This window comes from Melospiza melodia, chromosome 7 (assembly GCF_035770615.1).
Source record: "Melospiza melodia melodia isolate bMelMel2 chromosome 7, bMelMel2.pri, whole genome shotgun sequence".
NCBI lineage: Eukaryota > Metazoa > Chordata > Aves > Passeriformes > Passerellidae > Melospiza > Melospiza melodia.
In genome coordinates this window covers 8010185-8022370 of record NC_086200.1, presented here as the reverse complement: position 1 = coordinate 8022370, position 12186 = coordinate 8010185, and the positions used below count along the sequence as shown (strand labels likewise).

At 53.9% G+C, this 12186-nt stretch overlaps 1 protein-coding gene across 1 annotated transcript; it reads right to left on the bottom strand.

The window, feature by feature from the left end:
* Positions 1-321: 321 nt before the first annotated feature.
* LOC134420871 (olfactory receptor 14A16-like) lies at positions 322-1266 on the bottom strand. Its single transcript, XM_063161281.1, has one exon. It carries the CDS (start codon positions 1264-1266, stop codon positions 322-324), a length of 945 nt encoding a protein of 314 aa, XP_063017351.1.
* Between the last annotated feature and the right edge of the window lie 10920 nt (positions 1267-12186).

Sequence of the window (12186 nt, the reverse complement as noted above, 5' to 3'; positions counted from 1 at the left end):
CTGTGCTGCTGTGCTGGGAGTCTCTACCCTCCACCTCTGCTCACAGGCACTGCCCCTGCAGGGAAAGAGAAGGGCTCAGGAAGAATTCCGGGCACACAGGTCAGGGCAAGCACTTGTTTTTATTTAAATCTCAAGGGAAAAAGCCTCTTGCAAGTCTTCATATTTCAAAAGAAGGTAGATATTAATGTAGAAATGCTAAGTGCAATACTGCAGTATTTTGTAAAAAACATACCAACAATAGAAAATAGTTACAAAATAAAAACAGAGACATAGGGGAAAAAAGGATGAGATTCTAAAGAGTTACATTCTGAAGGCTCTGCATCAGAAAATGGTTCTGAAATGCTTCTGAAAATACAGTACAATCAATTTTCTCAGGGCCTCCTTGAGCTCCTGGTTCCTCAGGCTGTAGATGAGTGGGTTCAGGGCCGGAGGCACCACTGAGTACAGAACTGACAGGGCCAGATCCAGAGATGGGGAGGAGATGGAGGGGGGCTTCAGGTAGGCAAAAAACCCAGTGCTGAGAAACAGGGAGACCACAGCCAGGTGAGGGAGGCAGGTGGAAAAGGCTTTGTGCCGTCCCTGCTCAGAGGGGATCCTCAGCACGGCCCTGAAGATCTGCACATAGGAGAAAACAATGAAAACAAAACAAGCAAAGAATAGAAGAGCACTTAGCACAAGGAGCCCAAGTTCCCTGAGGTAGGATTTGCAGCAGGAGAGTGTGAGAATCTCTGGGATTTCACAGAACTGGCCCAGGGAATTGCCACGGCACAGGGGCAGGGAAAATGTATTGGCTGTGTGCACCAGAGCATTGAGGAAGGCACTGGCCCAGGCAGCTGCTGCCATGTGGGCACAAGCTCTGCTGCCCAGGAGGGTCCCGTAGTGCAGGGGTTTGCAGATGGACACGTAGCGGTCGTAGCACATGATGGTCAGGAGGGAAACCTCTGCTGAGAAGAAAAACAAAAACAGAAACAGCTGTGCAGCACATCCAGTGTAGGAGATGTCCCTGGTGTCCCAGAGGGAATTGTGCATGGCTTTGGGGACAGTGGTGCAGATGGAGCCCAGGTCAGTGAGGGCCAGGTTGAGCAGGAAGAAGAACATGGGCGTGTGCAGGTGGTGGCCGCAGGCTACGGCGCTGATGATGAGGCCGTTGCCCAGGAGGGCAGCCAGGGAGATGCCCAGCAAGAGACAGAAGTGCAGGAGCTGCAGCTGCCACGTGTCTGCCAATGCCAGCAGGAGGAAGTGCCTGACGGAGCTGCTGTTGCACATTTCTTGATTCTGGACATTTTGAGCTGTTCAAATACAACATTGACAATTTGGACACAATACCTTGAGTCAATGCTATGCTATTTTCTTACACAGGAACTCAAAATTGCTTCTCTCTCTTTGGGGAAATTTCATTTACCTTTTTTTTTTTTCTGTGTAGCTTTGGGCTACAAAGTAACTGTGTGTTTTTTAGAAGGGACAGAAGTCCTGTTCTTAGCATTGCTCTCAGGCTGAACACTGGGGAGCCCCGAGGGAAAACAAGGCTCCCAGTGCCCCACTGCACTCAAAACTGCTGGGCCAACACTATTGCCCTTTGCTCATTTCCCCTCACTCTACTACAGGATGTACAATTTTAAATTGCACTTAACAAAAAGTGGCTTTTTTTGAAGACTCCAGTTTCAAAATCAATCTTTCCAACTCTTCTCTCTCTACCTATGCAGCTGGACATGGAGGGAGACCAAGGGCTGGCCTGGCTCTCTGCTGCCTCGAGTTGTGCCTACTGGGAGCTGTTTCTCTCTATCCAAGCCCTGTCCCTGCCAGTGCTGCCAGAGCCCAGCCCTGCCCTGGGGGCTCAGCTCTGCCCTGCAGACACCTCCCAGCACAGGGCACTGCCCAGGGGCATCTCCCTGGCTGCAGGGCCTTAAGGGCAGGGCAGACAAACAGAGATGCTGCAAGCCAAGGTGCTGCTGCTGCTGTCTGTAGGGAGAGGAGGCTGAGGAGGCACTTTCTGAGGGAGATCTGAGGCCCATCTGCTGATGCCCAGGGTGACAGTGCAGGAGTCTCAGTGACACAGCCAAAGCTGACAGCCCCTTTCCCTTCCCTTTAGGAGAAAGCTGAGAGCAACCCTGGCCATGCAGCACCATCTCCACAGCAGGAGGAATCTGCCCTCATGGGGGTGGCTCCTTCCACCTCCAACTTCTCCCCTGCAGTGTCCATGGGGAGCTGCCAGGCAGGCTGAGAGCTGCCCTTGGAAGGTGGCACATGCCCTGGGCTGGCCAAGAGCCCGGAGGGCTGCAGGAGCTACCAGGCAGGACAGCCCTGGGCAGCCCTGGCTGCAGCCCCAACTTCACCCCCTGCAGCTGTCCCTGGCAGCAGGAGCCGTCCTGCCCTGTCCCTCTGATGGTACCCAGGGCAGCCCCGTCCTGCAGCACATCCTCCTCCTCCTGCTCCTGTGGCACAAAGATACTGGGAGAGTCCTCCTGACACATCCCCCAGGCTGTGGGATGTGCTGCCTTCAGGAGATCACTCCAGGAGCACAGGGGACATTGCCCTGCACCCACACACTCACCATGCACAGGGCTCTGAAGATCTTTCCCCAAGTGAAGTCTTAGCTCAATGTCTTCCCAATCCTGATTGCCTTCAGCCTGTCTCTGCCTGGCTCCTGTTCCCTCAGTGCCTGCAGGCAGAGCCCTCAGCCCTGCTGGGCTGGGAGAGGAGCTGGTGCTGGGAAGAGCTGTTCCTTTAAAGCTCAGCAGCACAGACACAGCACAAGGACTTTAATGAGCCTCTTGGGACTATGGTGTTGTTTACATCAGACTCAGTCCCTGAGAGAGTGTTTAAAAAATTTCTCAAGAACTCAAACTTAAATTGGAACTCTAAAGTTTCTTGAAGTTTTAATGATTCCCACAGATGGACACAACTGAGAAAGTGTCCCCAGGTTCCAGTTAGAGCAGAACACTGAAAGCAGTGATGACAGCTGGGGACAAGCAATGCAAAGGTGTCTCTGGTGCTGAGCAAAGCTGGATGTGTTTGAGGAATGCCAAGGGCCAAGGCCTGAGCCCCAGCCCCTGGGCAGGCAGATCCTGTCCCTCCCTCCTTGCTCAGGGCTCTTCCCGGGATGGGCACTGGCATGTGGGGATGTGCAATGGCAAGGGCAGGAGCATGGGGCGGCCCCTGCCGGGCTGCTGAGCAAGGACAAGGAGGCAATGAGGCCCCAGGCCTGCAAGGGTCACTTGTCTCCTGCTCCTGCCTCAGGCCCAGGGCCAGCAGCCATGGCCAAAGTGCTGCCCAAGTTGGCTCTGGCAGGGCTGTCTTGCAGCTGCTGCCCATCCCTGTGCAGCCCAGGCTGTGCTACAGTGTCCATGCCCTGCTCCTCTTATAAATAGGAAGTTTGACTAGGCCAATATTTAAGCAGCAATCAATTTATTATTTAATATGGTAATGTATGAGCAATACAGCACTGGGTACAGTGGGGGAAGTTTTCCCTCCAACTGCACACCAACAGTTGAGGGTTACAGGTATTTATAGGGGTCCTTATAAGCTTTCTCAGCAGTTTCTATTCCAATTTTTACTCATTAGCAGTTTCTATTCCCAATTTTTTACATCACAATTCTATACACTATTGTGATTTAGTTTTTCTCAGGATGTATCCCTAAAGGAGTATCCCCAGGCAGTGGTGGTCCGGTTTCCAAAAGAAGAAAGACGAATCCCATCTGGTGAAATCCAGCTCCCCAGATGTGTGTCCACCTTTTAATTGCAAGGACTATAAATTTCATAACAATGATGTCCAGCTGCCCTTGGTTGAAAATATAAATCCTTGAGTTGATGTTCATCTTCCTTTCTCAAGCTCCTTTTCTCTGTTTTGTGAAGGTGTGGGATAAGCATGTTTCCTTTATCTATATTCCAAAGCTATAGTTTCAAGGATACAAGCAATATTGTAAAATTATACTTCAAAAGGTTATTATTCCAGAACTCTTTATGGATTAACTACAAGCAAAGAGTAACATCCATAACGCTTTAATTCAAATGCTCCTCAATATACCAAGGTTAATTGCATACAAAAGATAGGTTCAAAGGCCTTCTTCAATGCTTTACTTTCCCCAGTTATTATTAGAATTCCCAAGTGTCCCATTGTTGGTCTCTACACATATCGCAGTCATAAATACACACGTTGCCTGTTTGTACCTGATAGGAAACACAGCTTTCTATTTGACACATGTCACAGCTGGTACTTGAAACACTGCATGTCCTATGGGCAATACCGTGTGGGTGATATTCCATCTTCCGGAGGTTGCAAGATCAGCTCCGCAGGGCATGGAGGACAATGGCCTTGTCTGTCGAGGATCGGCCAGCTGTGCTGCTGGAGGTCTGCAAAGAGCTGATCCTGCAGGCTCTGTCTGCTGGGGACACCTGAGACAGACGGGAATTTGCCTTTTCCTTAAGATTTTTCTTTTCTTTTTTCAATTTTTTATCTCTATTGTAAATAAATAAATTACAGCGTATACATAATTCTATCAATTAATATATATTGTAGACTACTGTAAATAAATAAATTCTAGAATGCGTTATGATACACACACTGCCAGCAGCTTTCCTTTGCTGCCCAGGGTCTTCAGGGCAAGAGGCAGGAAAGGGTGAAAAGGGAGCTTGTGCTCAGCAGCACAGCAGGCTGAGAGGAGGTGAGGCCCTGAAGGGGGAGAAGGGTGCTTGTGCTCAGCCAGCTGCCCACTGTGCAGTGGGCAAGGGAAAATGGCCCCTTGGCCTTTGGTGGTTCTGCTGAAGCCTTTGTGCTTGTGACAGAGCGAGTGGGCAGGGGCCAGGGCTGCGGGGATCCCTGCCAGAGCGGTGCCTGGAGATGGCCACAAGCCCTGTGCCAGGCAGGAAGCGCCATCCGTGTCCTCCTGCCCATGTGCTGCTGGCTGCCTTGCTGAGGGCTCCCAGCTGCCTCTGGATGGGGCTGCTCTGGAGCTGCTCTGAGGCTGCGGTGCTGGTGCTGAGCAGCTTGGCCGGGCTGGGGCAGCCCCTGAGGGGCTGGGGCACTGGCAAGCCCTGGGCAATGGGCTGTCCGAGGCCACAAGCAGCCCACTGGCAGCCGCCTTGTTCCGACCAGAGTTGACTTGCAAGACGGACCCTGGGCACTGTGGAACTAACAGCATCGGTGTTGTGGGAAACACAAATGTAGGGAAATCTCAGAGCTTTGGTCTTGTCAGCAAAGCTTAGAATTAAACACAGGATTTGATCGGAAACCTTGGAAAGGGCTTCCAAACTTAAGTGCTAGAAACGAGAATGTGGATTTCTAGTTCATTATAGCAGAGACACGGGGAGGAAGGTTGAAGTGGAGGAAAGTTTAGAGTTATAGGGCTCAAGATCTAGAAAATATAAAAGTAGTTACAATGGTAAACAAGAAGTTTAGGATGCAGTGCTGTAGGTTTGTGTGTCATAACATGATTGGCTAAGGAAGCTTACACTGTAGCATGAGTCCATAAGACGAAATATTGAAGGACTCCCTGCAAAATATCAATATCCTTGTTGGCAGTGTCTTCTTGGTCAAGAAATCCTTCAAAACTCTTCTAACTACAAGTCTTGTGCGCCTTGTGAGCCATGCAGTGGAGATGTGAGCCAAACTCACCCTTCCTGTCTGTGTAGAAGAGAAGAAAAAGCAATGGCATCATCTAAAATACTCAGAGGTCTGCTCTCTAGCTCAGCCATGCTCAGCATTTGCTTGTGTGTGTCTGGCCTTGCTGTCAGCCCCGGCAGCGGCTGCGTGGCCCCTTTGTGGCCCTGTGCTGGCCCAGCCATGGTGGCCCAGGCCCTGTGCAGGCCCAGCCCATGCCAGGAGCATTGCGGCTGGGAACGGCCCCTGTACCGTGGTGCCCACAGCAGCCTTGGGGGTCTGTGCCCCATGGCCTCCCTGCTGGGCAGCCTCTGCCAGCTCCTGCAGAGCCCGTGGCACCTGTGGAGCTGCACAGACAGCCCTGCCCCGGGCTCTGCCACCATCTGGGCCAGCAGAGAGGCAGCCAGGGCTGGCCATGGCCAGGAACAGGCCCTGAGCCCTGCAGGAGGATGGAACTGGGCCACAGCCAAACTCAGCCCAGGCCAAAGCCTGGCTCAGCAACCAGGCCTGCCAATGCATGGGCACAGAGGTTTGTTCTGACAAAAGCCCTGGGCCCCCTCCCTGCTCTGTCCATGCCACCAAGGGCACAGAGTAGCCTCCTCTCTGGGCCACTTGCCTGTTTGCAATGCCTTGCACAGGCGCTGGCCCTGCCCCACAAGGCCTGGCCTGAGTCCTGCCCCTGCACGCTCAGCCAGGCTGAGATGGACACTGATGGTTTCTGGGCCAGGCTCTCTGAGCCCAGCCCAGCTCCCTGCAAGCTCTGCCAGCTGCCCTGAGCTCTGGGCAGCACCAAGGGCTTCTCCCCAGCCCAGCCGGCTCTGCCCCACAGTTCTGCTCAGGCCAGTCTGCTCTGGGCGCTGCCCCACGACCTCAGGCCCTGGCAAGGGCACAGCAGCAGCTGCAGCTGCCACAGGACTCAGCCCCAGCCATGGGGGAAGGTGCTTGGCCAAGGCCAAAGGAGGCTCCCTGGCTGCCCTGCTCCCCTCGGGCTGAGGTGCTGAGAGCTCTACAGCCCCTGCTGTCATCCCATCTGCCCAGGGCAGCACAAGAGCCCCGGCCTTGGGGCCCTCAAGAGCTGGTCCTGCCGCAGGCCCAGGGCCCATGCCAAAGCTGGGGCAGCTACAAAGCTGTGCCCATTTCTGTTCATTGCTGCTCTGATGGGGATTGGTTCTCAGCCACTCAGAGTTTGTTGATGAATTTTCCTCCTGCAGAGGCCTCTTCTTTCTTGAGCTCCTCAGTTCAAGGGAAAAGGCTCATAAACATTTGTTCAAAACACCTGAACAAGAAAAGCCACAGGGAATACTCCAGGTTTTCAATTCTTTCGTGGTTAATTAGACACATTTCTGAAGTGTATTCAAACTGAATATACTGTATTGAAAACAATGAAGAGAGAACTGATTTATCCTGTTAAATTTTCTTTTCCTGTTTATAGAGTGATTTCAGCAATGTCCAATTGATATTGACCCCAGCACCTTCTAATGCAGTCTGAATAAATATTAAAATCAAGAGCTTTAAAGCTGATGATCAGTAATGCTTTGTCCCCACCACTTATCCACAATTTCCCTCATCCAAACCCTGAGAATCCTATGGATCAGGAACAGGTAAGACACCATCCCTGGAAGTGTTTAAGGAAAGACTGGATGTGGCACTCAGTGCCATGGTCTGGGTGACAAGGTGATGTTGGATTCCAGGTTGGACTTGATGCTCTCCAAGGTCTTTCGCAGCCTGGTTGATTCTCTGATGATTGTGACACTGCAGGGCCCTGGGGAAGCAAGGGGCCATTGTGACCCTAAGCAAGGGGCTTGATACCACTAAGGGGACAATGGTGACACTGTGTGTGACATGGCAGCACAGAGCCAAGGGGCTACTGTGACACTGTGGGGCTGAATGGAAGCAAGGAGTCCATGGTGACAGTCTGGGTCCTGCTGGAACCACAGACACCACTGTGATCCTGCGGGGCCTTGTGGAACCAAGGGGCCATTGTGCCACTGTGGAACCAAGGAGACCCTTGGGGGAGTGTGGGGACAATGGAATCAAGTAGACATTGCAGCATTGCAAGGACTCTGGGAACTGAGGGAACAATTGTGACACTGTGATGCCCCATGGACCAAGGGTCCCTGGTGACACTGCAGGATCTTGTGTCGCCAGGGCTCCACTGTGACACTGCAGCACCAAGGAATTCATTGTGGCAATCGGAGGCCTCGTAAGACCAAGAGGCCACTGTGACCCTGCAGGGCCTTGTGGAACCATGCAGAGCATTGTGACGGAGCTGGACCTGGTGTCATGATGAGGCCATTGTGACACTGCAGGGCCCCATGGAAGCAAGGGGCCAGTGCAGCTCCTCAGGGACTCCTGGAATGAAGGAAACATGTTTGACACCGTGGTGGCCCTTGGGACCAAGAGGCCATTGTGACACTATGGAACCAAGGAGAGCATTGCTGCACTGCCAGATCTCGTGGAACCAAGGATCCACTGTGACACTGCAGGGCCTTGGGGGACCAAGGGCAATTGTGACACTGTGGGGCTCAAGGATCCAAGGGACTTTGTGACACCATGGGGTCCCATGGAACCAAAGGGACATTGTGACACTGGGAGGCCTTATGAAATCGTGGAGACAATTGGGACACTCTGGGGCCCAATGCAACCGTGGTGACACCAAGATATCTGGGAGTGTGGATCAGCTGGAGGGTAGGAGTGCTCTGTAAAGGGCCCTGGACAGGCTGGATACAGGGCCCAAATCCAACAAGGTGAGGTTTAACAAATCCAGGTGTCAGGTCCTGCACTTTGGCAACAACAACCCCTGCAGTGCTACAGGCTGGGGACAGAGTGGCTGGAGAGCAGCCAGGCAGAAAGGGACCTGCAGGGACTGATGGACAGCAGGTTGGGCATGAGCCAGCAGAGTGCCCAGGTGGGCAAGAAGGCCAAGGGCTGCTGGCCTGGCTCAGGAATGGTGTGGCCAGCAGGAGCAGGGCAGGGATTCTTCCCCTGTGCTGTGCACTGGTTGGGCAGCACCCTGAGTGCTGTGTCCAGTTGTGGGCCCCCTGGGGTGAGCAATTAGAAGAAATGTGAAGCAGGGGGTATAAAGCAAGCAAATGTGAAGCAGAGGAAATGCTCAGGGCAGTTTGGGGGTGGCTGCCAGGCAGCCCTGGCTCTGAGCAACAGCGTCTGCAGTGGCACAGGAAACTCCCAGCTGATGGGAACAAACTTTCTGGCTCACTGCAGAGGCCCGGACAAAGCTGAGTGGTTTCCCTGGTGTCCCCCAGCCCTTGCTGGCCCCAGGGGCTGATGGCATTTGTGCTCCCTCAGCTTCATGTCCCCACACCAACAGCATGGGGGTGCTCCCCCTGCTCTGTGCAATGCAAACAGGGGCTGCTGAGCCAGTGCTGCAGTGTCTGTGCCTGCAAGGATGGGGCACCTGTGTGAGCTGGGGGAGAGGCCAGGGCTTCAGAGGGGGGATGTTGTTGGCCGCTCCATCAGGATGCTCTGGGACGCTGCCCTGGGCTGTGCAGTGCACTGGGGATGGATCAGACCCTGCTCTGCTGCTCCTTCCCGTCTGCCCCAGGGCCCTTGCAGAGCCCCAGCCATGCTGTTTGCCCCCAGCCTGCACACGGCCAGCCTGGGGCTGCTCACGGGGGTTTTTCTGTGCTGAGCATTGGCCTGGGTGTGTTCTTGAGAGAGCCTGGGCAAGGAGCCTGGAGCCCCCAGGGCCTGGCCTGAGGCGTCAGCGCTGCCCCAGCAGTGCCCATGGCCTGTCCCTGCTGCAGCCCCGGCACTGCCATCCCCAGGGCTGTGCCCGGCCCCGAGAGCACTCAGGCCCTGCAGCAACACCAGGGCCACCAGGGCAGCGGGGCAGGGCCACAGCAGCAGCACTGGCAACACCAAGTTCTGCTGCTGCTGCTGGGCACAGCTGCTGGGCCAGCACTGATCTGCCCCCAGCTCTGCACACAGACATTGCTGCTGCAGCTCCAGAGAGGGCAACAAAAGGGCATCTCTGCAGAAAACTCGGCTGGGAGATCCTTTAGTTCCTTTAAAGCTACTGAGAGCGCAGCCCTTTATTGGAGCGCAGCCCTTTATTGACAGTCTTTGAGAACAAGGATGGTGAGAGACACAAAATGAGAAATGGCACAAGGAATGACATTTTTTGGTTGACAATATTAAAACTCTAAAAAAAAATAAAATGACCTCCAAAATGAAACCAACACGAAGGATCAAAGATGATTTTATTAGAAGTGATTTGCAGAAATTTGCCAGCAGTTTAATGCTTCTGAAACCATGCAGTCATCAGTGTCCACACTGCAGCCTTCAGCTCCTGGTTCCTCAGGCTGTAGATGAGGGGGTTCAGGGCTGGAGGCACCACCGAGTACAGAACTGACAGGGCCAGATCCAGCAATGGGGAGGACAGGGAGGGGGGCTTCAAGTACAAAGAAGTACCAGTGCTGATGAACACGGTGACCATGGCCAGGTGAGGGAGGCAGGTGGAAAAGGCTTTGTGCCGTCCCTGTTCAGAGGGGATCCTCAGCACGGCCCTGAAAATCTGCACATAGGAGAAAACAATGAACACAAAACCGCCAAATGATAAGCAGGCACTAATAACAATGAGCCCATATTCCCTGAGGAAGGATTGGGAGCAGGAGAGTTTGAGGATCTGAGGGATTTCACAGAAGAACTGGCCCAGGGCATTGCCATGGCAAAGGGGCAGGGAAAAATGTATTGGCTGTGAGCAGAAGAGCAGAGAAAAAGCCACTGGCCCAGGCAGCTGCTGCCATGTGGGCACAAGCTCTGCTGCCCAGGAGGGTCCCGTAGTGCAGGGGTTTGCAGATGGACACGTAGCGGTCATAGCACATGACGGTCAGCAGATAAAACTCTGCTCCAATGAAGAACATAAAGAAAAAGAGCTGAGCAGCACATCCTGAGTAGGAGATGTTCCTGGTGTCCCAGAGGGAATTGTGCATGGCTTTGGGGACAGTGGTGAAGATGGAGCCCAGGTCAGTGAGGGCCAGGTTGAGCAGGAAGAAGAACATGGGCGTGTGCAGGTGGTGGCCACAGGCTACGGCGCTGATGATGAGGCCGTTGGCCAGGAGGGCAGCCAGGGAGATACCCAGCAAGAGGCAGAAGTGCAGGAGCTGCAGCTGCCGCGTGTCTGCCAATGCCAGCAGGAGGAAGTGGCTGATGGAGCTGCTGTTGGACATTTTCTGTGTCTTGGCATGGGGATCTGTAAAAATAGTAACCATGGAATAGTTTGGTTTGGAGAGGACTTTTAATATCCCAGCACAGCCTGGGGGAACTTTCCCCCTCTGCCTGCTCAGGGCGCTGCTGTCTGGAGCAGTCCCTGCCAGGGCCCTGTGCCCAGGGCTGGGCCCTGCCAGTGCTGCCAAAGCCCAGCCCAGCCCTGGGGGCTCAGTTCTGCCCTGCAGACCCCTGCCAGCTTTGGCACTGCCCAGGGGCAGCTCTGGCTCTGCAGGCTCTGATGGCATCGTCAGAGCAACCCTGAGGAGGCTGGAGAAGTGATATTGACACTGCCTGTGAGGGGTCCTGTGCTGATTTCTGTCACTGCTTGCTTTATTCAGAGCTGAGGTCAAATTATTTATTTTTTCTAAACATGAACCAAGAGATGACTATCTACGTGCAATTTTCCATCCCAGCAACCCAAAGCAGTAGATTAATAAATTTTTCCCTTTTATGCAGCCCCTGCCTTGCTGTGCTCCCTGTATAATCGACTTGGAAATGTTCTGCAGTTAAATGCCGGGATGGGAGCAGTCCTGAACAATGCAGCAACCTCCACACACAAGGAGAACACTTCCAAGCCTTACCAGCTGTCTCCTCCCACCCAGATCTTGTCCCCCAGTGCTGGGAGCAGCTGCCAGGGCTGGCTGAGAGCTGTCCCTGGCAGGCAGCAGAGTCCCTGCCCCAGCACAGCGCCCTGGGCTGCAGGACCCTGCTCTGCAGGACCCAGCTCTGGGCACCCTGGCTGCTCTGCACAAAAGGCAATCAGAGAATGGACTCACAGAGTCTGCAGGGATTGGGATGTTCCAGCTGCAGGAGATGGCTCCAGGAGCTGCAGCTGCATTGTCCTGCAGCCAGAGGTTCCTGTGCCAAGGGCTGGCAGTGATTCTGCCCCAGGCACTTCTCAGCACCTTCCCAGCCCTGACTGATTGAAGCTCTCTGTGCCTCTGTGCTGTGCCCCGGGTGGCTGCAGGCAGTGCCCCAGCCCTGCTGGGCTGGCAGAAGAGCTGCTCATCAAGAGAAATGTGCTTTTGAAGCTCTTCTTGGTTACCAGGTGCCAGGAGCCCAGCCCAGCTCAGCAGCACAGACACAGAACCAGGACTTTAATGAGCCTCTGGGGCTTTGTGCTCAGGCCCTAAACATCAGTCCCTGAGAGGGAGCTGAAGAAACCTCACCAGAACTCCAAGTCAGAATCCAACTCCAAAGTTCCATGGACTTTTAATGGGTCCCACTGAGGGACACAACTGAGAAAGTGTCCCCAGGCCCCAGGCAGAGCACTGGAGGCAGTGATGACAGGTGAGGACAAGGAGAAGCCAAGTCTTTGTGTCCTGGGGCACAGCAGGGTCTGTGCCACCAAGGGCTGGGAG

Excerpts from the sequence above, each read along its gene's own strand:
- LOC134420871 (XM_063161281.1), bottom strand. The coding sequence starts at position 1,266 with ATGTGCAACAGCAGCTCCGTCAGGCACTTCCTCCTGCTGGCATTGGCA.